The 27,055-nt window shown below is 36.9% G+C and overlaps 1 protein-coding gene across 1 annotated transcript; it reads left to right on the top strand.

The window, feature by feature from the left end:
• Positions 1 to 11,382: 11,382 nt before the first annotated feature.
• Positions 11,383 to 25,114, top strand: LOC143411635 (protein POLR1D). The gene is made up of 2 exons (XM_076872480.1): positions 11,383 to 11,453; positions 24,435 to 25,114. Exons 1-2 carry the CDS (start codon positions 11,437 to 11,439, stop codon positions 24,700 to 24,702), a joined length of 285 nt encoding a protein of 94 aa, XP_076728595.1. The 5' UTR covers positions 11,383 to 11,436; the 3' UTR covers positions 24,703 to 25,114.
• The last annotated feature ends 1,941 nt before the right edge of the window (positions 25,115 to 27,055 follow it).

Here is a 27,055-nt window from a genome sequence, read left to right as displayed (position 1 = left end):
AAGGGTGGACAGCTTGTTTTCTAACAGATTACTGCAGCTTTGACACAAGTGAAGGAAACAGCTCCAGCAGGCTGACCAGACTTTTCTGCTGAATAGGCCATCCTCAGGGCTGAGATCCAAGAACTCTGAAGCATTGTTTTGGACAGTCTGCAGAAAGCTGCAGATCATTTGCAGTACAAAATAAAGCTCTTTTAAGATCACCAGAGTGATTTACAGATGAAGCTTTTGATGAGGTGGTTTTTCTGGTATGTGGTGTTTATCAAAGGACAACATGTCACATTTCTACCCTCATTAAAGTTGTCAAGGCAAATTTTTGAGACTTTATATTATAATATTTTCTTTCATATAATTTCTATGATATGATTTCCTATTTGTATTTTGAATAGCTATTTGGTAAGAGTTTGAGTTTTATTTTATATTTCTGCTTTTTAATATTTTGCCACATTTTCCTGCCTTTTACTAAATTCAAGCAGCTGCCATATTAGCTTTTCTTTGCTTAGATATTGGCTTCCTTCCACACCCATCTTTCTAGACTTTAAAATCCCTTTTTCTTTTGCAGTTTTCTTTTCACCAGTTTTGTTCTTCAAAACATCTGTTCTGTTTTTTAAAAATGCTTTTTATTAAGTAAAATAGCCCAGTAGTTATTTTGACCTTATATTCTCATCTGGATTTATTTGTCCCAACTAATATTTCAGTACTCATGTACGTGTATTTTTAAACCTAACAATTGGCCTATCAAACAGATCTGCTGTCTCTGGTATTATATAATTCATGAGCTCTTCTATTTAGAGTTTATTATTTCCTAAGCAACCCTACCACTACCACCCTACAAAATTATTTTTAGTAAGAGATGCTATTCATAATTTATATAAAATTTTCCATTGGGCATTTACTCAAGTCCTGTAATATAAACTGAAAATGAATTATCATTTTCTGAATTCGGAGTTAAGAAAAAATATTTGTAAAATTGCTGATTTGAAAATGAAATTAGTGACCTACAGAGAGGATGGTGTCTTATGAACCGAGCAATACATTTACCTTCTAAGAGCTTAATTATTAAGAATCAACCCACATTACTAACTGAAGAAGTCACCTCTCTGAAGTCCCTGGGATTACAGACGTGTACTACCATGCCCAGCTTGAGCCGCAAAAGTGTTTGGAAGTAAAAAGACACATTAACTTGCCAGATCCTTCCCCTTTGCATGAATGCAATAGATCCTACCATGAGAAAGTTACTGTTTTCTGCCAGCTATAGTGTTGCATGCTTGTAATTCCAGGAGCTTGGGAGGCTGAGGCAGGAGCATTGCAAGTTAGAGGCCAGCTTCAGCAACTTAATGAAACCCTGTCTCAAAAAATAAAAGGGACTGGGGATGTAGCTCATTAGTAAAGCACCCCAGAATTCAATCGCCCGTACCTTAAAAAAAAAAAAGAATGAACAAATGAATGATTCTCCAAAGGGCCATGTGTTAAAGACTTGATCTCCAGGGTGGCTCTACTAGGGGGTGGACCCTTGAAGGGGATAATGGGACTCCCATGCCGTATTCTCTTTTTTTTTGCTTCCCACCCACACCATAAGAAGTTTTTGCTCAACAACACACTTCTACCGTGATGTGTTGCCCACGGGTCCAAAAGAACACGGCCAATCAATCATGGACTGAAACCTCCAAAACTGTGATCCAAACTAAACCTTTTCTCTATATAAGTTGATTATCGGGTCTGTCATGATGATGGAAAGCTGACTAACACAATATGGTACTTGTAATAGTTATACCTGGAATCTGAGTAACATTTTGCAATGTTAAATCTTATTACTCACATTGCATATGTGTAAGCCTATATGGAACATGCAAGAAGTTTGGTACTGATTCATAGATCATCTTTTCATTTTATAAGAGCATTTTATTTATTTTGTTTTGTTTTAGTGGTATTAGGAATCAAACCCACAGGTGCTCTACCACTGAGCTGTATCCCCAGTCCTTTTTATTTTATATTGAGACAGAGAGTCACTTAGTTGTCCATGCTGGTCTCCAACTTGAAATTCTCCTGCCTTGACCTCCCAAATAGCTGGGATTATAGGTGTGTGCCACCATACCTAATTTACAAGAACATCCTAAAACATTGAAAATTTAGGTTGTCAGTTTTTTACATTTTTAAGGTAATGTGCATTTTGAGAAACATTAAAACTTTACTCATATTGAATATTACATTTTCTTTTTAATACTTTTAGATTATGGTTAATGTGAAAATCATGATAATCACAATATAATTAGGAATTTTGTTGAAACCAATTCAAGAAAATTTATGGAATAAATAAATATATGAATTATGTCTTTATTTTTTAATTTGTCCAAATATTACCAGCTTGCTAATAGACTAGTCTATTAGCAATAAAGCAGATATTTTGCTGACTTTGTCATATGAGCTTTTGTTTTGTTTTTGCTGTAATGTTAAGATGGGAAGAAGGAATACATTTTATTTAATACTTTTTTAGCTTTTCTGTGACACTTTTTTTTTTTTTTTTTTTTTTTGTACTGGCGGTTAAACCTAGCAGTGCTTTATGACCAAGCTATATCTCCAGCCCTTCTTAATTTTTTCTATTTTGAGACAGGTTCTCCCTAAATTTCTTAGAGCCTCACTAAATTACTGAGACTATCCTAAAACTTGGAATCTCCTTACCTCAGTCTCCCAAATCACTGAGATTACAGACCTGTGCCATCACACCCTGCTTATTCTATAACTTTTAAATATTTGGAAATATGGCACATAGGATTTCACTTGCCCCTCAGTGGGCTTGAGAAAAAAGAGCAACTACATCTTTTGATGTGGAGTAAACAAGGGAGATCAGGAAAGGTCTGGTGGAGAAGGCAGCATCTGAGCTTAGTGTCTGGTGATTGAGGTGTGGCTAGAGTGAAAAACCATTTGGACAGAAGGCATAGCCTAGTGAAGCTCAGCTGTACGGCCAAGGGCAGATAGCTACTGCAGTCAGTCTGGGCGTTAGAGCTGTGTTAGGCTTCTGAACAGTCATAGCCAAGTCCCTAAACATAGTAATCCTACATAGCATCCCTTGTGGCAAGAACTGATAATAGACAAGCCAGTGTCCCCATTATAACATTTCACCATAGCACTCAGCCACCAACACTAAGCTATTCCCTTTTAACGCACAATTAGCAGGGGCTGGGGATGTGGCTCAAGCAGTAGCACGCTCGCCTGGCATTCGTGTGGCCCGGGTTCGATCTTCAGCACCACATACAAACAAAGATGTTGTGTCCACCGAAAACTAAAAAATAAATATTAAAAAATCCTCAAAAAAAATAAATAAAAAATAAAGCACAATTAGCATCTGTCTTAGGAAATGGAAGTTTAGAGGATGTCAACATATGTGAATGAAGTGGACTTTTACCACTTACATAGCCAGTGAATGATATTAGATATTAAACAAAGGCCATTATGACTGAGTGGTAGTGACCTAAGGGAAGAGTATTTTCTGTTTTGTTTTGTTTTTTGTTTGTTTGGGTACCAGGGATTGGGATTGAACTCAGTGGTGCTTAACTACTGAGTCATATCCCCAGCCTGTTTTCTTTTTGTGTTTTGAGACAGGATCTCTCTAAGTTGCTTAGGGCCTCACTAAGTTGCTGAGGCTGGCTTTGAACTTGCAATCCTGCTTCATCATCTCTAGCCATTGAGATTACAGGCATGTACCACCTTGCCCACCAGGAAGAGTGTTTTGCAGGTATGGAGCCTTGCTGAGATTTTCAAGCAGCCTTTGAGAATATAAATCTTCAATCTTAGCAGGAAAAATTCCAGATGGGCCTGATTCTGACTTTGGGGTCTGTGGTTTCCCAGTATGACCAATTTTTTTTTCTCCCCAGTGCTCAGGGCCTTACACAGTACCACTGAGCTATGACACCAACCTCTGACCTAATATTTCACTTAATATTTTAAGGATATGTGATGCCAGTATGCTTCTGTTCAAATCTAACCACTTTAGGAGATTACACAAGAAGCCTGTAGCCTCAACAACATCTTACTGTGGTTTTCTGACAGGTGCAAAGCAACATCTTATTGTGGTTTTAATTTACATTTCTCCTTGTATATTTATTCACTCAGTACACATCTTACTTTTCCTCTTTTGTCTTCTTTTCCCCTATCCTTGTCTTGCCTTTTCTTCCATGCCATCTATCATTTCCTATCCTGGCTACAGATACAGTATTTTTTTCTTATTTTTAATTAATTAATTTTAATTGACAAATAAAATTGTTCATTTTTATCTTTTATGCCATGTTATTGTTTTTTTGTGCTGGGATTTAACCCAGGGATTTCTATCTCCAAGCTACATCCTCAGCCCTATTTTTTATTTTATTTTGAGACAAGATCTCCCTAAATTGCATTGGCTTGCCACAAGCTTGTGATCCTCCCATCACAGTCTTCTCAGTCACTGGGATTACAGGTTTGCACCACCATGCCAGCCCATTTTTTTTTTAAATACATGTACATTATGGAATGACTGAATCAATTTGATTAACACATGAGTTACTTGACATACTTTTTTGGAGGGAGAGAACACTTAAAATTAATAGTTTGTAATTTCAGGAATATAATATGTCATTATTAACTAAAGTCACCAAGCTGTAAACTAAATCTCTTGAATTTACTTCTAACTGAAATTTTGTATCCTTTGACCATAACCCTCTGCTCAAACCCTGGTAACAACCATCCTACTCTGCTTCTGGGAATTCAGCTATTTCCACATATAAGTGAGAGCATACTGAATTTTCCATTTTGTGTCTGGCTTCTTTCATATAATATTCTCCAGTTTCATCCATTTTATCACAAATGACAAGATTTCCTCCTTATTTAAAGCTGAGATGTATTCTGTAGTATGTAGATAGATATAATGTCTATATCTACACACACACATAAACACAACATATGTACACATATTTTCTTTATCCATTCACCTAATAATGGACACTTAGGTTGATTCCATGTCTTCGCCCTGTAAACAATAGTACAGTAAACAGGGGAGTGCAGATATCTCTTCAATATATTGATGTTATTTCCTTTAGATATAGACCCAGTAGTGGGGTTGCTGGATCATTTGGTAGTTCTAATTTTAATCTTTTGAGGAACTTCTTCACTATTTTCCAAAATGAGTATACTAGTTTATATTCCCACCAATAGTTACAAGGGTTCTCTTTTCTCTACACCCTTATCAACACTTTCAGCTTTTTGATAATAGCCGTTCTGACAGGTGCAAAGCAACATCTTATTGTGGTTTTAATTTACATTTCTCTGGTGATTGGTGATTTTGAGCATTTTTTTTTTCATGTGTCTGTTGGCCATTCAAATGTTTCTTTATGAACAATGTTTCTTCAGGTCCTTTTTTTTTTTTTTTAAATACTGGGGACTGAACCCAGGGGTGCTCTGCCACTGAGCTACATCCCCAATCTTTTTTCTTTCCATTTTGAGACAGAGTTTAAGAACTTGTTATCCTCCTGCCTCAGTCTCCCAAGCTACTGGGATTACAGGCATGTACCACCATGCCTAGCTCCTCCTTTATCCATTGTTTAATCAAGTTGTTTTCTTACTATTGAGTTCCATTAAAAAAAAAAAAAAAACTTTACATTTTTATCATGTCCCACTCACTTCTAGAACCCATTAATTCCCCCAAATTTTAACTTAGTACCTACCATGTGCCATGTGTAAGGAAAACTAAAGTGGAAAAAACAAGTTCTCTGACCTTTGGGAATTTGGTCAAGTAAAAACTAGTTGTCATAGTTTTTATGTTTCTTATAAAATGCAGAACACTTGGGTCCAAATAAAGTACCTTGTTTTATCCTCACAACAAACCCTGTGAGGTAGCTAAGATAATTGTCATCATCATTGCAAACAATTTAATATCTAATTTTTTGAGTCATTAATTAAAATATGGCCTTTTTTCTTCTTTCTTGATGTCCATGTGGGCATGAATCAAAAGGTCTCATTAATTCATTCATGTTTGTGTTCCTACATCAACCTCCACTCTTGTTGTATTTTCAAAAATTAAGCACTTTTTCTCACTACTTCCTGTTTTTTATATTATAAATAGATGTTGGAGTTCCCTCTCCACATTCTAGATAATTCATCCTTTAGTTTTAAAGTATATATATGGGTATTTATTTGCTATGAAATCCCTAGTAGTAAGTCTTTTAGGAAAGGCCTTACTCATTATAAAAATCATAATACTTAAAATATAAGTCTTTGGTATGGCATAATTTGATATTTGGCATAATTTACAGGTTAATTTCTGCCACCTCCATCTTATATCTATGAATAAATCTTTTACTTATCAAATGACTCTAATGTTCCTATTGAGTTCTACCTTGTCTTCAAAAACCTTATCTACAATTTAAAATTTTTTGCCTTTCTTTGGTGATGGTAGGTGACCCTAATTGACTGTTTTACTGAAATTAAATAACAATATCCTGAATTTGTCTGTATAATAATCAAAATAGTAAGTCACACAGAATCCAGACTTTGTCCTGTGGTTTCTACAGATTTGCATGATTGCTAAACCACTAGTTACTGCTGGTTCCTTATGAGCCTATAGGCAGCTGTTTGCAGATGTCCAGCAGTGATCCGATCATCTGCCCACATTTTTTAATCAGAATGTTCTGTGGTTTGACATTAAATCCTTACTAAAGATCAAGTAGATTATTCCATTTTTCTCTTCAAATCTTATCATTGCATTATAGGAAGAAATTTAGGTTGCTATAGTAAAATTTCTCTTATATTCTACCCAGTAGTTTGATTGTTAATTACTGGTTACCATCATCATTGATAATGAACAGGGCTTGTCTGAGGACTTCCCAGTAAACAGCAAATGATGCTGGTTTCTACCAGTTTTCTAAGAAGTCTGTGTTCTTGTCACCAAGTCATGCTTGTGTAACAGATTTTATTTGAACCTGTTTTTCTCTCATGCAACAGATACTATACAGTTAGTTGTTCAAAGGTGACCTTTTTTAGGGGGAGGTAGTGCTGGGGATGGAACCCAGGGATACTCTGCCACTGAGATACATCTCCTACCTTTTTTATTTTTGAAACAGGGTCTCACTAAGTTGTCCAAGCTGCCTTTCAACTTGTCATCCTCCTGACTCAGCCTCTCAAGTAACCACAAATACAGGCTTACACCACCTCAGCCAGCCAAAGGTGACTTTTTAAAGACTGATAGAGGCACAAAACAAGGAGAGGTTCTCACGATCATCCTTATGTTCCTAGCTTTCCTTTGCCCTCACTTATTCACCACCACCCCCCCATTTTTAAGCAGTCACTTAAGATTTGACTCCTGAATTTATTCTTTTAAACTTTTCATTTTCCTAAATTGTTTATTTAATTTGCCTTTCCATTTCTGGTGCTTCATTTTAATTGCCTTCAGTTTCTTGGTATCCTTTCTAGAGACTAGAATAGTTATAGCTCTCAGTTGATTTGTGTGAATAAAAGGAAACACAGACCCAGATAACTCAAAACTAATTTGTTTGACTTTGGATTTTAAGATGATTTTGCACCAGATTTGCATTCCCACTTGGCTTTTATTTAAGCTGTTATTATGATCAGTTGTCATTCCTTAAGCATGTACCAGCTGGCTGATGGAATGCATAGACAGTCCTGAGCAAGCTGAGCTAGAATGGAAAGTTGGCTGTAGATGATACACATCATACAAATCATTGAAAATTGATTATAGTTTGTTTCCGTGCCCAGAAAACTGCTATACCTTTTTGGGAGATCCAGCTCTACTGGTCTTCATTTTGTGGAACTTAACGTTCTAATATAATGGGTTTGTTTTACAAAGAAATTTCTAAGATATTTCAAGTAAGTATAAAAATGAGTGTTTGGAGAATTTATGCCTCAGTAGTTTTTTAATTGTTTAAGTTCTATATTTAGTTCTTATATATTCTTCTGTTTCTTTCCCATATTTTAACTGCAGCTTACATTTTTTTTTCCAGCATCTCAGTAAAAACTGTCTTGGTCCACACACATTGATGTTCCATGATCTTTGATAATTCGTGTGGTTAGCCTCTGAATTATGAGCAGTAGAAACAAGATTTACTAATATCCTCACTCAGGAATTCATTAGCAAGAGTTCCAGAGGCCATAGCAGTAGAAAAACTACCTGATTTTTTCCCCCTTAGTTTGGAAGGTGATGAAGTTTCAGGGTCAGAATACATAATTATGAGAAATGTTATTCTCCCATTTGGAAGAAAGGCCCTGCAGAAGTTTATGCTGGAGAATTTCGGGTGGGAAGTAGGGAATGCTCAACATTCTTAGGATAAAATAGTGAGCAATCCTCTTTCATTCCTTCCGCCTCTCTAGTATCAGCCTGTTCCTACTTTCTTTATATGTAGAAGAAGTGACAGCTTTTCTTTCTTTTTTTTTTTTTTAATTTTTTGCCTCTTAATGATAGAGAGAAAATTTCTCTAGGATTTGCTGCACAAATGTCTGTGGAGGAGATAATTTAATGAAAGATCAGAGGATACACAGACAAAAACCTGGATGGAGTTTCATTTGCTTTGTTCCTCCTCCTCCTCCTCACTCATCATTAGCAGTGCTACTTTGGGCAAAGTAGTCAGTGTTTCTGAATATCATTTTCCTCATCTGTAAGCTGGTGGTAATTCCTATATCACCATATTCAGATAGGAAAGCATTTTGTAAACTGAAAGCTCTATATCAACATCAGTTGTTAAACCAGTTAAAGACACCTAACAGTACAAACACAGGAGTGGTATCCTGCATCCAGCCTCTGTTGTGGACTGCAACTAAGCCATCTTTATCAATGAGACAACCAGCTGATTGAATGCCTGTCCCATTCCTTGCCCTTCCTTGTATGATCTTTCATCCCTGAATTCCTTTCACCTCAGGCAGTCTTTCTCATACATACACCTTCTTTTCTGTTTGTATTTATAAATCAGAAGGCACCCTTAATCTTATACCAGGTAAAGTTAATAACTGTGCTGGAGATTGGCTTAAGTGAAACTGAAATTAAGAAGAATCAGAATTCTTAAATGAACCCAGAACATGCCTTCAAGATTTCTGTAAGACTCTTTCTGTGATGTACTGCATCTCAACTTTATTCTGACTCAAATAAGCTTTTGCAGTCTGTACAAGAAAGCCAGGCACACAGCTTTTATTAGAAAATGCATTCCAGTTTATTGTAATTTATATATATTGTTCATAAACAGGGAACTTCTCAAATTATTTTTTTCCAGTGAAGATTTTTGACCATTTCTGTGGTAATAACAAGAGCATATGGATGGAGCTAAGAATGATTGATGATCTGCATTTATTTAGAAACTATCACACTAGTGAATGGGAAGTGGAGAATTGTCTTTAGAATAGTTGTACCCTATAAGGATCTCTCTTTTGAAGCTAGATCAGATAGATTTTTCATAAGCAATTATAATAGACAAAGTTGCCAGATCATATCAGTAGGCTGTATTATTTTAAAGAGCTGGAAGGAGGAGAATAATCAGATGACTTCTTATTTGTGATATCCTAAGACTGGGCTATGAAACTTTATCTGATTGAGCAAGTTCAGGGTAAGAAGATGTACATGTTGGTAGATAAGCAAGTGCTTCAGTTCCTCAGTGACCTAGGAAGTGGCCTTCCCAGGAGAGATCATAAACTGTTGAGTTGCTGAATTAACTGAAAAGACCTTTTTTTAAAGATGTCAGTACTAATAAGAATTTTTTTTAATGTGAGTTATACAAAAAGAAGCAGATGTGTTTTATTAAAAGGATGGTGAATAGTTTAAAAGCATAGTATTAGGAATATGGAGGTATATAGCAGGAGAAATGTATTTTAAAAGAGAAAAAAATTGGTGGGGTGAGTAGGGAAGGATGAAGTAGAAGACTGCTATCTTTCATTGTTGTCTTTTAAATGTTTGTCTTTTTAAGCTATATGCATGCTTTACTTTGATAAGATAAAAATTAGTATAAAATTAGTATAAACTAACAAAATACTAATATCACATCAGGATTATGTAAGTAGTATGCAGTAACACTATACAGTATAATTAAATGTTTTAATATAGAATCTATATAAATTATTCAGTTTTAAAACTCTGATTAGATTTATGGTTCTGTCTCTGAACTATATTGTTTCCAACTTCATACCTCTTTATCTTAACTTTATTATTTACATATCATAATAATATTTAAGGTAGGGATTATCTTCCTATGTTGCTACTCATAGCACAGTATCTTACACACAGTTAAATCTCAGAATATGGTTAGTAAGTATGTCTTCTGGAGTTTATTTTTAATCTCTTTAAAATTATACATATCAAATTATTATGTATAAGTTATACATAATAATACATATTAATTATAGAAAAAAAAATACAGAGAAGCAAACAACAAAAAATCACCCCAAGGTAATCTTAACAATGTTCCTCCAAATATTTTCTTATGCATTTAAATATGTTTAAAATAAGATTATTCTATACATAACTGTTTTGTAACCAGCTTTATATATTAAGTATATATAAAGGAATGTCATTATAGGAATGTCTATAGTCTTAGTAATGTTTTTCTGTGTCAATTATTCCTTCACGTTTATTTTACTGACTGCCTAATCTTCTCCAAATGTGGCAGTTCTGTGGTTTATTTAACCAATCTTTTATTAGTAAATATTTAAGTTTTCTGTTCTTTATTTGTCAACAAGGTATTTAATGAGTATCCTTACACATATAGTTTTCATACTTACTTGAATATTTTCTTAAGATAAAGTGGAATTTTAGGTCAACAGGTATGTAGTATTCTTAAGGCTCTTTATCATATGGTCAAATTGTTCTCCAAAAATATTCTGTCACCACTAATAGAGAAAAGAGTACTCATTTATCTACTCCCTCACTAACTAATGAGTAGAAACATTAATCATTATATGGTTAATTGGAGATTCCTTAAATAATAGTGAATTTAAACATTTTAAGCATAGGATACATGCAACTTAGTGAAAACTTCATTAACTTAACCAGACCCTATCTAAAAATTTAGAAACAGCCTGGGGATATAGCTCAAAGGTAAAGTCCCCTCCTGGGTTAAATCCCCAGTAGCAAAAAGAAAAAATTCTTATGTTAAGGATAAATAATTGAATTGTCTAATATTGCAAATACTTTTTCCAATTTGTTATTTTATTCTCATTTTCTTTTTACTATTTTTCACTTCATATAAAAGGGTTCTTTTTCATTTTGTATTCAAAACTGCTCACCACTAAAAAAGAAAAAGTATTCCCCCAGCAATTATGCTTTAAAAGTCAGTTTCTTTCCCATACATGAGAAATGAGTTGATTTACATAACTTAGTGGAGTGATTGCATCTCAAATTTCTTCCTCTTTCCCATCAGGAAAGCAATAGAAGAACTGCTAAAGGAGGCAAAGCGTGGGAAAACTAGAGCAGAAACAATGGGACCTATGGGTTGGTAAGTTCTTGAGTAATCTTTATTAAAACTCAAAAATATATTAACAAGAAAAACCTTAGCAGGAAATATCCATATATGAATCTGCAACAGAGAGCAGGAATATACAAGGTTGTATGTGGAGGAAATCACCCAGAGGCGAGTGTGGAGTAAGAACACTGCTGGGGACTGAATGCTGAGAAGCTCCAGCCACTGGATGTGGGCAGCAGGGTGTGTATGGAAGATGTGCATTATGGTTTTATCATCCCTTTTGTTCACAAATTCCCAAGATTCAAGATAACCACTGTGCCCAAAGGCACCTGTGTAAGAATTTCTGTTGTAATTATAGTTCTTAGTAAGTTACAGGTTATCTTAAAATATGATTTTTAACTCTAAACATTTGATTGTATACAATTTGGTAAAGGAGAATAAAGTTCACACTGGCAGTTGCTATACAAAATAGAGCTTGTTCAAACTTAATAAAATATGTGGCTCAGTGGTAAGCACCCCGAGTTTAATCCCCAGTAACAAAAGTTAAAAAATAAAACTTACAGTTTTATATTGGCAATGAGTACTATGAATTTTTTTCCTTAAAGTGACAGGCTCATCCATGTCTAGATAATCAGCTACTTCACTTTGCAGCAGTCACACAAGTACTTTTCTTTCATGCAACCATCATACTTCACAAATAGCAGAAGTGCTTTACGTGTACTTCCCACTTACCATACAGCGTCACTGTCTTGATTCTTGGTATAGTTTTATTCATTGCTTTTACATCTTTAGTGCACATGTCAACCTCAACCCTGTGGGGGAAAAGTGAATAACATCAAAACTATGAAAATAAATTTGTAGATCCCTTGGTGAGACCTGAAGGACCCGCAGGTTCACGTATCATATTTAGAGAACTACTGCTCCAGAGAGATTTCAGCAAGCAGATGTAACAAAACAAGAAAAATAACAAAGCATAGCAAGATGTGTTGTTGCACATCAGTAATCCCAGTGACTCAGGAGGCTATATGGGCTATGAAAAGAGGTCTAGACCCAGGACAACCACAGCTTGCCTCTGCTTACCGGTGCTGAGATAAAGCGCATGTACCCTATATTCTACTTGTCCTGGGGTAACACCTGGGTTCCATCTATTTAAATTTGTGGGTAGATTTGTGTGTTCCCAAATTTATCTGTATATTTTAAAATCACTTGGAGAGCTTCAAAAACTACTAATACATATGTCCCACATTCAGTTATTATAAGGCATGACTAGACTTTGGAGTTCTAAAGATATCCAGGTAATGGGGCTGGGGCTGGGGCTCAGCAGTAAAGTACTCACCTAGCATCCTCAGCACTACATAAAAATAAATAACTAAAATAAAGATATTGTGTCCAACTACAACTAAAAAAAAAATTAAAAATAAAGATATCCAAAAGTGATTCTAAAGTGCACACACATTCTAAAAATAATTTACTAATCCTGGTTGACTGCAAAGAATAACGAAAATGTGCTCTGTAGAATACAGAGTGATCCATACCTCTGCCAGAGGTAGACAGTACCTCTGCACTGGAGTAGCCTGACCGGTGTCCAAGCACCCATCCCTATGGAGTGGACCTCCTTGGACTAATAGTTTGGGGAGTTTTTGTTTGTTTGTGGATTTGTTTGTTTTGTTTGTGGTACTAGAGATTGAACCTAGCAGTGCTCTACCACTGAACTGCATCCCCAGCCGTTTTTTATTTTGAATCAGAGTCTCAATAAATTGCACAGGCTTTCCTTGAACTTGTGGTCCTCTTGCCTCAGTTTCCAAGTCACTGGGATTACAGGCATGTGCCACTTATACCCTGGCCCTATCATAAAGAAGATATTCTGTTGCTCACTGGTAGGCCATGTTTATTTTTCTAAACATCTAGAAAACCTTTATAATTGCTCTACAATTTAAAATAGAAGTAAAGTGAGTGACATGGTTTTACTTTGGATATTCTATAAGAAAGATCTTAGAAAGTTGGTCAGGTGCCAGATAGAGGCTGCTAAACAAAACAAAACAAAAAAAATGCAAGTGGGATACCACTTTTTATTTTACAGAGAAAGAGACCATTTGGCGCTGTATGCTTCTTTGGATGTATTTCAGCAAAAGAACCTTTAGAGACTCTTTGTTGACAGAGACCTTGGGGAAGCTGAAATGTTGACCCATATGACTTCCTTTTTGTCAACAAAAAGGGATTTATAAGCATAAATTTCAGAAAATTTCCTGACTTCATTGTCTTCAAAGCCATTTTTTGTCTGGTCACATTCATTTTAGCTAATCTCCAGCCCAATGTAATTTTTCAGTATTGTCCCAAAGTGTGAGTCTTTCATTTTCATTTGTTGTTGTTGTTTGTTTGTTTCCATTTTTTCTCTTTACTTAGGAATTGGGGATTGGATAAAGAGATACTTTACATCCCCAGCACTTTTTATTTTTTATTTTGAGATAGGGTCTTGCTATGCTTGTTTAGGGTCCCACTAAGTTGTTGAAGCTGATCTCAATTTGAGATCCTCCTGCTGAAGATCTATAAGTCCCTTGAATTAAAGGCATGTGCCCCTGAGTCACACTAAGATTTGACCTTTTAAGGAAACAACCACATGCTGCCATTGAATGCTTTGAGGAAGCTGTTGGAATTATTCAGAATAAGTCTAGAGTTTAGGAACTGAGAATGTAACCCTAAATTATTGGAGAAATGCACTTATGGTTAATCTGCTTTAGCTTCACTTTGGTACAAGCACAATAGAACCAGGAAGATTTCCTAGGAGGGTAGAAGGGGAGAGATGAATAATGAAAGTCTTTTATTTTCAATTGAAGAAAATGAATCTTGTTTTCTTAAGCCAGTTGTTTTAAGGAAAATGACATTCTTGAATGCTTTTCTGTTTTGGTTAAATTCAGTCTAGAGAGAGAGAGGAAATAACCCACATTATTCTTCCACTTGATGACGTCAACTTTTCTCCCCCTCTGGCATTGGGGATCAAACCCAACCCTTGAGCATGCAAAGCATGCACCTTACCACGGAGCCACATCCTTAGCCTTGTCCTCAAATTAATTATTGGAAAGCAAATAATTTCTCCAGTCTTTATCCAGACATACGGTTTTTTAAATTAATTTAAATACTCAACTGCATACCAGTAAGTATATTAAGATGCAGGTATGGACAGCAGTGAAGAATACTCACATTCCAGGTTTTTTATCAATTTGTGAATACAGAAAAATAAGAAGTGATCACAACACAGTGCTCCTGTGTTAGAATCAATTGGAAGAGAAAGTTGAGCTCGCATCTCAGTTTATGCATAGATGAGGCTCTTGATAGTAGGGCCAGAGAAATCCAAGTCTTTACTTTATACTTAATATGGGTTAAGTATAACCTATTAAAAGATGTTTGCTAAGGCCCCCAGCTAGCTTTCTGCTGATAGGCTGTGATGTTGCTTTTCTACACTAGCTTTCTTCTTTGGATTATTGTCTGATAACCCTCTGAAATGCAAGTGCTCACTGCCCCTGCTTTCTACATTCTTGCCATATCCAGTTATGAAAGTGAATCAGAGAGCCCTGAATGTGTTACTGTTAGATCACATATCTATGTAAATGACCTGTGTTGCTAAGGGATTAGAGGCCAAGGAATACAGCCTCACCACAGTCTATACCAGCAAACTATTCTTTACATATCTGCTTCTGAATTTCACCCTCTTCTACCTTTTGTTCCTCTCTGCAGTCTTCTAAAAAGCAATGAAGTGATATACAGAATGATAGCCTCAGGCTGGGATATAGCTCAGTTGGTAGAGTGCTTGCCTGGAATGCACCAGGCCCTAGATTTAATCCCCATCAATACAAAAAACAAAAACAAAACAAACAAACAAAAAAACCTGGAATGATAGCCTGGTATTTATCTTTACTACAGGGCCTAGCATAATGCATCTGTGTGTGTGTGTGTGTGTGTGTGTGTGTGTGTGTGTAATATACACATCAAATATTTTGCATTACTTTTAGGCACAGGGTTGGAGATTGTCATTGAACACCCGCTTCGAGCTTGGGGGAAGGGGTGGATTACTGTATGCAGAGTAATTAAGGATTAACAATTTAGTAATGGGGATTATAATATTTTTGTAAAAGCATTTCTCAGGTGGCCACACACTGAGACATTTAATTGCCAAATTGTAAACTGCAGCACTGTGGATGGTTGTAATAGCTGTGGCAGCATTAAACAACAAAGTGAGTTGTAATTGACCAAAGCCTCAGTCTTTCCAGAGGCATTATTTTAGATTTACACCCATGATAGTTCATGCTAGATGAAATGCTGTTTTCTGATATGGGAATGGATTTGGCTATAGAATTAGGGAATGAATTGAAGTGCATTACATGGAATTTTGCTTCCATGACCCCAATATATCTATTTCCCTACCATTTAAAAAAAAAAAAAAAAAAAAAAATTTAACCCAAAGGCACTTGCCACTGAGCTACATCCCCAGCCCTTTTTTATTTTTTATTTTGAGACAGGGTTTCACTAATTTGCTTAGAGCCTCACTAAATTGCTGCAGTTGGCCTCAAACTTTCAATCCTACCTCAGCCTCCCAAATCACTGGGATTACAGGCTTGTACCACTACACCAAACTCCATAAAAATTTTTATGAGACTTAGAATGTAACTCAGTGGTAGAGTGCTTACCAAATACATGAGGCTTGGGTCTAATCTCTACCACTGCAAAAGAAAAAAACTAATTTTTATGAATCATAATTTCCCAATGCCTAGTATATTTCACTCACCTCAAAGTCAAGTATGTTAAGTATTCATCCTTGTCCTTAACCATGTCTGTGACTGTTCTGCACTTCTGAGACTAGCCATCCTTTTCTGATCCTGTGTCATATACTTTCCTGTAGTTGCTTCCCTGGCTGCTCTGTTAATCAGCCATCTGCTTAGACAGCAATGAGCCTTTCTCTGTCCTGTCCTTCTGCCCTAGCCAGACTAGTGTTGCCAGGTCTATAAAGTAGATGCTGGTATAGAGACTAAACAAAGTAACATCGGTAATGTACTAGCACAGTGATTGCTTTCTAAGTATGTATCATCATTGTTATTATTCTACCTAAAATCCAGTGGCTAGTGATCATATATCACTATTTAATTAATCATATTTATAAAGCTATTTTAGAAGCCAAAAGTAGCAGGTCTAAATCTGTAGGAAAGATAGATACTACCTCCATTCTTCAATGGGAGACCCAAAAATATTAAAATTAAAAAATTGCCTTTTATTTTCCACTTTCTGTCCTCTAGATTTCTTTATAGCTTATTTTTTTTTAAATATTTATTCTTTAGTTTTAAGTGGACACAATATCTTTATTTTACATTTATGTGGTGCTGAGAATCAAACTCAGTGCCTCAAGCATGCTAGGTGAGCACTCTACCACTGAGCCACAACCCCAGCCCTCTTTATAGCTTATTTTATTTCTTAAGTGTTTGTTTTCGCAATACTGGGGATTGAACTCCGGGGTACTCTACCACTGAACTATAGACCCAGCCCTTTTTATTTAATTTCATTCTATTCCATTTGAGGATTATCTAGCTAAGTTACCCAAACTGACCTTAAACTTGTGATCCTTTTGCCAGAGCAGCTGAGTTTGTGTTATTGCATCCCAGAATTTGTTTTTCATAAGTTGAGTATGATAACAACAGAGAGCAAGTGCCTTATTTTTGCAAAAGATAGTATATGGTGTATCCACTCAAAAAAAAAAAAAGTGAAAAGCTTATAATTCTAGCCCTGATCCATCTTGGTCTCTAATGGCAGACTTTCTAGAAATTCTCCTCTCCTATAGCATGTGAGACCCTCCATCACAACTTCTGGGATGACACATTTGACCGTCAAGGGAATTGTTTAAACATAAGCCAAGCACAGTGGCTTATGCCCAGTATCAGTTACTTAAGAGGCTGAAGCAGGAGGATCACTTGAGCACACAAGTTTGAGACCAGCTTTGGCAACATAGGAGATCCTGTCTAAATAAATACCCCCAGTACTAGGAGTTAAACTCAGGGGTGCACTACCACTGAGCCACATTCCTACCCCATTTTAATGTTTTATTGGGCAGGGTTTCACTTTGCCCAGGCTGGACTCAAATTTAAAATTCTCCTGCCTCAAATTCCCAGGTTCCTGGGACTACAGGCATGTTCTACCATACCCAGCTATAGGTAATAAATTTTTAAAAAATAAAGTTTGTGAGGTGATGTAATGGTGCATGCCTACAATCCTAGTAGCTCGAGAGACTTAGGCAGGAGGATTACAAGTTCAGAACCAGCCTCAGCAACTTAGTGAGGCCTTCAGCCACTTAGCAAGACCCTGTCTCAAAAATAAAAAATAAAAAGGGCTGGGGATGTGGCTCAGTGGTCAAGTGCCCCTGGGCTCAACCCCTGGTACCAAAAATATTTTTTTAATAAAAATAAAGCTTAACATAGATAGAACTCTAAACCTTAATTCTGGCTGTGTGTCATAGGTCCTTTCTATAGCAGTAACCAGTCTTATGATATTTAGGCCTTAGATTATCCATTTATATTGTTAATGTCGTAAATCTGGCACTTTCCATATGAGCTAGTATAACTTTCTGGAACCAAAACAAACCAAAAATAAAATTAACTAGCCACTATGAGAAAGTCAATTGGTTAGGATGGGCTGCAGACAGATAAGTTGGCAGCTGCTCTGCCCAATAGTCTCCTTGGTCCCTCACCCCTTCTCAAGCACAGTCACAGACTTGGTGCCAACACATCTAATGGTCGTGGCCTGTGCTCATCTTACAAGGTTCAAAGGTGATATGGAAAAGGCATGATGGTTTATTGTCTTATACCAGCTTTCTTGTTATCTCAAATTCAGGGAGAAAATGGCAATAAGGGGTAAAAGAGGACAAATACAGGAAATGAAGTAATTTCCTAATGTGAAGAACGAAGGGGATCCTGTTCTCTAGGGGGTACACCTATAGCAGAGACCCTTAAAACTAGGAGGGACATTAGAGCTCACCTACTACTTCAACCTTTAGTTTACATCTGAGGACAGTAGTCCTAGAAAGTTTGCAAAACATGTGGAAATGCAAGTTATAAAGCTCAGAGGTAGTATCTAGTAGCCCATTGATTCTAGTACCAATGGAGAATTGAGATAGCCTAGAAAATGAAACTTTCAGTATGGAAGCCTAACCATTCTAAATACCAAAACTTTTGAATTTTAACAGTCATTATGATAACTTATATGAAATGTCTCATTAGCTTTTAATGATAACTTAAGGTTTTTTTCTTTTGTTTTTTTTGGTTTTTTTTTTCTTTTCATTAAGAAACATCAGATACTTGGCTATGTATGTGTGTTTTCCAGATTAACTTATTATCACAGTTAACTTGAAATTTAATGAAGTTTGGCTATATTCCAGCCACTATGCTGAATGCTTTATGAATTATAGCATTAAATCCTCACAGTAACTTTAAGGTAGATACTCCTATTGTTCCATTTTACAGATGGGGAAAACCAAAGCAGAGAGGAGATAAGTAACTTGTCCATGGTCACACAGCTGATTAAACAGTAAAATTAAGCTATGAGCCAAAGCTAAAATTAACTGTTATGTGTCAGGCATTGTTCTAAACACTCCATGTGTTCTCATTCATTTTGATCTGCATGCAGTCCTTTTAAGATAGTCATTATTAATATCCCCCATTTAGCAGCTGAGAGGCAAGATGGGATTACATAACATGCCTAATGTTCAGTCTGATAGATAGTATGATTGTAGAATGTGTGTGCTCAGTCATTGGGCCATGTAGTATGATTTCGTAGTGTTAGAACTGACTTTGGGATTCACCAAAATTAATGATTACATTGAAAGCCAGAAACTCTCTCAATTTGTTTCCAAGAATGTTAGCTTTGATGCTGCTCTCTTACACTTGAATATATTCAGCACAAATTTTATAATTTCTTAACAAATTTATTTTTTATATGTACTTTTCCATCGGCTTGCCACTATTCCCCTCTCTCATTGCTCTGTCTTACTTATTAATAAGAGAGTATTATTTCTAAAATGTATATTGGCATGTTTAGGAGAGGTCTGACTTAAAAATCTCACCTCAAGTAAGCCAAGTCTCCCTAAGCCATCCTTGGATTTTCACCTTGAATGGAATTTCAGGCATAACAAACATTAAAAATTGCATCTTTGGCCAGGCCCATGACCTACACCTGTCCCAGCAACTCAGGAGGCTAAGGCAAGAGGCTCACAAGTTTGAAGCCAGCCTCAGCAACTTAGTGATATGCTATCCCCAAATTTTAAAAATAATAAAGGTCTGGAGATGCAGATCAGCGAGAGAGTGCCCCTGGGTTAAATCCTTAGTGTATGTGTGTGTGTGTCTCTCTCTCTCTCTCTCTCTCTCACACACACACACACACACACACACACACAAGATTTGCATCTTTGAAGGGGAACTGTTATTCATTGTTGATGGGAATAAAAATTAGTACACCCATTATGGGAAATAGATGGAAGTTCCTCAAAAAATTAAAAATAGAAACTACCACATGATCCAGCAATCCCACTACTGTGTACATATTCAAAGGAAAAAAAGTCAGTGGTCAAAGAGACATCTGCACTACCATGTTTATAGTGGCATAAGATACGGAATCATCCTAAGTGTCTATCTTTTGATGAATGGATTTAAAAATTTTCATGCTTACACACAATGGGATGCTATTCTGCCATTAAAAAATAATCAAAAAAAGAATAAAGTCCAGTTATTTGTAGCAACATAGAAGAGCCCTGAGACATCATGTTAAATGAATCAGCCAGGCACAGATAGATGCCACAAGTTCACAGTCATATGTGGAAGGTAAAAGTGTTGACCTCAGAAGTAGAGTGTAGAAAAGTGGCTCCCAGAGGCTGGGAAGGGAAGTTGTGGATAATAAGAGAGGTCAGTTAATAGGTTAAAAAAAAAAATACAGTTAGATAGGGTAAACAAAGTCTAATTGTCTATATACTAGGGTGACTGTAGTTGGTAATTTATTATATATTTCAAAAGAGCTGGAAGAGAAGATTTTGAGTAATTCTACAACAGAGAAATAATAAATGCTTGAGGTGATAGATAAGCTAATATTCTGATTTGATATTTATATTTTGTATACAATGTTTGATACATGTATCAAAGTATCACTGTACCCCAATTACATGCAATATTTGTGTGTCACACTTTTTAAAATTACATCTTTCATGTTAAAAAGAGATGTAAATGCTAGTTTTCTTGTGGAATTATTCTAGAAAAACAACTCATTCTCACAACCAGTCTTGTGGTCAGTATGTTGGGTCAGTGGATTATACTATGAACACTGCAGTTCTGTAGCTAAGCTTGGCAAACCTCCATTAAGCATATGGTTTTAAAGATGATCTGACACTGAAGGTCACAGAATCTAGTGGATTTCATCAGCAATTACCATAAGATTTTGTTTTGAGGTCCTGTTGTCCCATCTGGAAATAGTTCACCTTTCCTCATTTTTTAAATCTAGAGAATAATTGATGAGCTTTACCAGTACTGAGATGGTCCACTCCAGAAATTAACCCAGAATTCTTCTGTAGTGGGTCAATTTTCTAACTATTTCTAGGCTTACATATCCAAGAGATAGATGTGGTTGATTTTTTCACAAAAATGATTCTGCTCCTATGGTAAGCAGCAGACCACCCATCCAGAATACTTTCCACATGTGTTCAAAGGGTGGTTTTTTCTTTAGGTTGTCAGTGGCACACCGTTTAGGAACATGCTGGTGCATGGTACTCAGAATTCTGAGTCATTGCTGAATTTGTAACTGCAGTGGCTTAAGTTTCTTCAGCAAAGCAGTGCCTAGATTCAGTGACATTCCACAAGGCCAGGAAGAACTCATCCCACCCTCTTATCACCTGCCCTCCCCATGCTCAGCAGTGTTCCAGTGCTGATGTGTCCCTAGGATGCATCAATGGGCTTTATCTTGGAACTATTAGGGGAGTGTAATGATGGTGCACTTTTTCTGGAAGTTCACCCCAATAGGGCAGGGAGTTCCAGTAGTTTTATACTCTCCAGATTTTTGCAGAACTGTGTTTCTTTGCCCTTGTTCCTGCCTTTCTTCTTTGCTCCTCTTCTCATTCTGAGACTCCTAAACTTAAATACTGTCACCACCTCTAAATGTTGCCATTGCTTCTACTATACTCCTCCAGCTTCCTTTTTTCTCGAGTGTTTTTCCTTCCTTATTTTACTTCATTCACTAGTCACTTCCTAGCCTGAGCATTGCTCAGGCATATCTCAGAGAGAATAACTTTTGCTTTTCTCAAGTGTTTTCTCTGTCCTTCTAGGCTGAAGAGCTACTTATTTGCAGCATGGAGTATTTTATTTTCTATTTTTTCTGCCTTCTTCCTTTTACTTCCAGATTCAATGTTATTCTGGTTGCCTGAGGTGATCTGACCTCTGAGGCCAGGCTAATAACAGCCTATCTTTCATTTCTGCAATACTATACTACACAGTTACTGTAATGGAGTACTATTGGACTGATTTTTTACATACAACTGTTTGTTGACTTACAATAGGGATACAACCTCATAAAACCCATCATAACTGAGCATGGTGGCACACACTCATAATCCTAGTGACTAAGGAGGCTAAGGCAGGAGGATTACAAGTTTAAGACTGGCCTGAGCAATTTAATGAGACCTATCTTAGAATTTTAAAAAGGCCAAGAGATGTAGCTCAGTTGTAGAGCACCCCTGAGTTTAATCTGTAGCACCACAAAGAAAGAAAGAAAGAAATCACAAGTTGAAAATACAAAAAAAAGAAAATGTCATAAATCAAAAATGCATTTAATACACTTAGCCTACAGAAAATCATAGATTAGCCTAGCCTACCTTAAATGTGCTCAGAACACTTTCATTGGCCTACAATTATATAAAACTTATTCTATAATAAAGTTATTATAAAGAATTTTGAATCAGAATTTTAAGTGTAGTTTCAACTAAGTATTGCTTTTGTACTTTTTTTTTTTTAATACTAGGGATTGAATCAAAGGGCTCTTTAACCACTAAGCCACTTCTCCAGCCTTTTTTTATTTTTTATTTTGAGACAGGGTCTCACTAAGTTGCTTAGGGCCTTGCTAAGTTGCTGAGGCTGGTTTTTAACTTGCCATCCTCCTGCCTCAGCCTCCCAAGCTGCTGGTTTATAAGTGTATGTTACCACACCTGGTGCCTTTGAACCTCTTGAAGTTGAAAAATTAGAATTGAAACCAGAGTTTAACTATTGTGAATTGTGCTGCTATAAATATTGATGTGGCTGTGTCCCTACAATATGCTGTTTTTAAGTCCTTTAAGTATAGACGGAGGAGAGGGATAGCTGAGTCAAATGATGGTTCCATTACCAGTTTTCTAAGAAATCTCCATACTGCTTTCCAGATTGGCTGCACCAATTTGCAGCCCCACCAGCATTGCATATTTTCCCCCACATCCTTGCCAACACTTATTGTTGTTTGTATTCATAATATCTGCCATTCTGACTGGAGTGAGAATTGGATTTGCATTTCTCTAATTGCTAGAGGTGATGAACATTTTTTCATGTATTTGTTGATTGATTGTATATCATCTTCTGAAAAGTATCTGTTCAGGTCCTTGGCTCATTTACCGATTGGGTTATTCAATTCACAATAGCTAAACTGTGGAACCAGCCTAGATGCCCTTCAATAGATGACTGGATAAAAAAATATGTGGCATGCATACACAATGGAATATTACTCAGCAATAAAAGAGAATAAAATCATGGCATTTGCAGGTAAATGGATGGAGTTGGAGAATATAATGCAAGTGAAGTTAGCCAATCCCAAAAAACCAAATGCCGAATGTTTTCTCTGATATAAGGAGGCTGACTCATAGTAGGTAGGGAGTGGGAGCATGGGAGGAATAGACAAACTCTAGATAGGGCAGAGAGGTTGGAGGGGAAGGGAGTGGGCAGAGGGTTATAAATGATGGTGGAATGTGATGGTCATCATTATCCAAAGTACACGTATGAAGATACAAATTGGTGTGAATATACTTTGTACACAACCAGAGATATGAAAAAAAATGTGCTCTATATGTGGAATAAGAATTACAATGCATTCCGCTGTAAATAAAAATAATAAAATTTTAAAAAGAACTGAAACCAGAGTAAGTCAGAGACCATCTGTGTTGTGTGAATTAAAGTTTTATAGAAAGATGGATATTATTCATTTTTGTTTAATACCAGTCACCCTGAATAACATGATTTTTAGGGACCAGCATTATCCTAAAATAGCCCATCATATGGCAGACTGGTCACAGCCAAGAGAAATATGCAGGTTTTCATTTATTTGGGGTTTTCTTTTCCAAATGAATGTATAATTACACCTGAAAACAATACGAAATAAGTACTGTAGTAAATATCTAAACATATAAATTAGCAATTTAATTATTTACAGTCTCTTTCCCAGGTAAACTTGAATCATGAAGCTACTTCCATGCAGAAACTTTTTGAGAGATTATTGCATAGTTGTGGGCCCTGTGCATTTTCTTTTCTTTCTAGAGGTCATTTGACTCCTGTATTTAAGACATACCAGAATGTACTTGGTTTTCATTTTCATTCTTTGATAATAAAAAACAATAAATTTAACTGGGAAGAGACTATAATCAAATCAGGCATTTTTATGGAGAAAATATTAAATGATTCTACTAATTTGCATTGTTGTTAACACCTGTACATAAAATTCCATAAGAAATTTAGTTCCAGGACAAAAGGTCGAGAGGGTGCACCCTGTCCAGTCAGATTGCCTCAGGAATTCTAAGTCTTGACTTTCCCCTGTACTCGGAGTTTACACTAGGTGGCATGCAAGGAAAGCTGAACAAACTCAGGAACTTGATTCTGTAAAGCACAGTTCTTTGGTACTAATCATGATAGTGGGTTCAGCTTGGAAGTCAGTTCTTATTTATGATGGTTTCCCTTTTCTCATCCTCCTCCCCACCCCACCCCCCAGGATGAAGTGTCCTCTTGCTGGCACAAATAAAAGATTCTTAATCAACACAATCAAGAACACATTGCCTTCCCATAAAGAGCAAGAGCATGAACAAAAAGAAGGCAATAAGGAACCTGCGAAAAGCCAGGACCAGAAAGAAGCAAACCCGAAGAAGCACAGAAGCCATCCCTACAAGCACAGCTTGCACACTCGAGGCTCGGTGGGGTACTCCCCCCCAAGAAAGCGGGGCACCCGGGACAAGTGTGACCCGCGGCCCAGCAGGCGGTGAGGCTGAGCGGGAGGGGCCGGCCCACGCCAGCTGAGCCCGCACTGCTCTGGGACTGGGGTGTGCGAGGACAGGTGAGCCGGCAGGGCAGATGCCTAAGAGCCATCTTCCCAGTAGGTCCTTTGTTGTTTTTAAAGATGGCTGTTGGTGGCAGGTGAAAAATGACCTTAAGACTCATCAAGGAATAATTACAAAGGGACTTGCTCTGAAGATGTCTTGGCATGTGTGGGCTGCTTTGGCAGTGTAGTATGCATCTGTGTTACTTTTATCCTATTTTGTTTAGAAGTTAGTTTCAAAACCTGTAAATCTAGAATTTAAAGTTTTCAGATTGTTAAAAGTAGTCCCAGTTTTTTGATGTGCTGCACTTTTGGTCATTTCTCAAAATTTCTCAAAAATAAAATACTTATAAATCTTATGCTTTACTGTTATGGGTGTCAAATTCAAATTTTAGAAATCATCTGACCATATTTTATATCATGAAAACTTATAGCCCTCCAAGGGCTGGAAACTTACCATGAAATTTAGTGATTGTCACCAAAGGCCTGACTCTAGGAATCCAGCAAATCAGGTCTGGATGCTCACCCCCCTCCCCACCAAAAAAAGGTAATGGCCAAAAGCATGAAAGGAACTTGAGTCAGTGTGGCTGCACCGGGAAGCCAAGGGGACTCATATCCTTGGCCCTGTCCTTGAGAGGGTGTCAATGACTTTGAGATTTTATAGAAAAGGGGATAAGCCAGGTGTGGTGGTGCACATTTGTAATCCCAGCAGCTTGGAAAGCTAAGGCAAGAGAATCACGAGTTCAAAACCAGCCTCAGCAAAATCAAGGTGCTAAGTAACTCAGTGAGACCCTGTCTCTAAATAAAATACAAGATAGACCTGGAGATGTGGCTCAGTGGTCAAGTGCCCCTGAGTTCAATCCCCAGTCCACCTCCTACACACACAAAAAAGGTGGGGGGTGCTGTAAGGGCAAGGCTTGGGGATTTGCATGGCTGGAAGGTTTCACAGTTGCCAGAGCAGGTGCTCTTGATCAGGTGTGGTCTGTCCATCGTTATCTTAGGATTGGATGGATGCAAAATGGAGGCAGAGATGCCAAGTCTTGACTCCTGTTTTTAGCAGCCCACTGGATATTTGCAGGCAAATGTCCATTCCTCAATCTTGAGGGAACTAGTACATCAGCCAATCTGACTTTGCACGTTTCTTGGCCCAGTGAAAACTTTTAAACAGTCACTGAAGCATATAAGTGAAAAGAGTTAAATATTTAAGCTTAGAAGTAGAATTATTATAATAAATTATAAAGCAGAATACAAAGGGGAGTCAAAGTCTGAAGATACCCAACTAAATCATGTAGGGGATTCTCTTTGTAAATCAGTAAAGATGACTTAAAAAAAGTTATTTTCTTCCTTCTACCTAATAGAAGGCCCTTGTCTAAGCTAATATGCCTGATAGAGGGCTTTAGTGTTAGGCAATCTTGTTTAAGAACCCTTTCTCCATGACTGTCAAAAGTGCACATCTCAAGTTAGATTTAAAAGTTATTTCCCTTTTAATTGTCCATGCATGACTATTCTTTGTGACTTTTCTTCCACTTTCATATTAGTACATTAGTCTTTCCCTGTTGAGTGTTAAAGACCTTGTAAATAACCCCTATGTTGGCCAAACCTTAACCTCTTTCCCTCCTACTATTAAGGTTGGCTGAGAGACTCTTCAGGGGTTACTTTTAGGAACTTAAGAGAAGCCTCTGGATCCTTTAGTCTTTTTCTTTACCAGTTGTATCATCTGTCAGGATGGGTCAGGGTCTTGCAAACTACAGTGGCTTCTCCAATGACCCTTCTCTTTGCAAAATGTGTATTGGTTGGCTTCCAGTTCTCTAGGGTCCTCATAATTTCCTTATCAAAAGAACTCATAACTCACCAGAGCTGCAGGGCCCTTAGAGGGGTCCCATCATTCCCTGGGTCCTGGATGACCCTGAAGGGTAAAGGCCAAAATATTGGCTATTTTTTCTTAGCCCTTTTATTTTCCTTGATGTGGGTCTCCAAATCTTGGTTGTTGAACACACGGCCAGCCAGTTCCACCAGTTTTGCAGTAAGAGTAGTGGGTTATAATTTTAATGTGTCCCTTTCATTTAATTGGGGTCAGTATTGGTAATGGTAATCAGCATCATATCCTGTCCTATAGGTGATGGTTTAACTGGGGTTATTCTGTTAGAAATCAAACTTTGGGGGCTGGGGTTGTGGCTCAGTGGTTGAGTACTTGCGTAGTATGTATGAGACACGGAGTTTGGTCCTCAGCACCACATAAAAATAAATAAAAAGCATTGTGTCCATCTACAACCAAAAGAAAGAAATTGAACTCTTGTGAA

Source organism: Callospermophilus lateralis, chromosome 12 (assembly GCF_048772815.1).
Source record: "Callospermophilus lateralis isolate mCalLat2 chromosome 12, mCalLat2.hap1, whole genome shotgun sequence".
In the NCBI taxonomy this organism is placed as follows: domain Eukaryota; kingdom Metazoa; phylum Chordata; class Mammalia; order Rodentia; family Sciuridae; genus Callospermophilus; species Callospermophilus lateralis.
The sequence above is the reverse complement of the archived record's forward strand: the minus strand, read 5'-3'. Positions and strand labels throughout refer to the sequence as shown.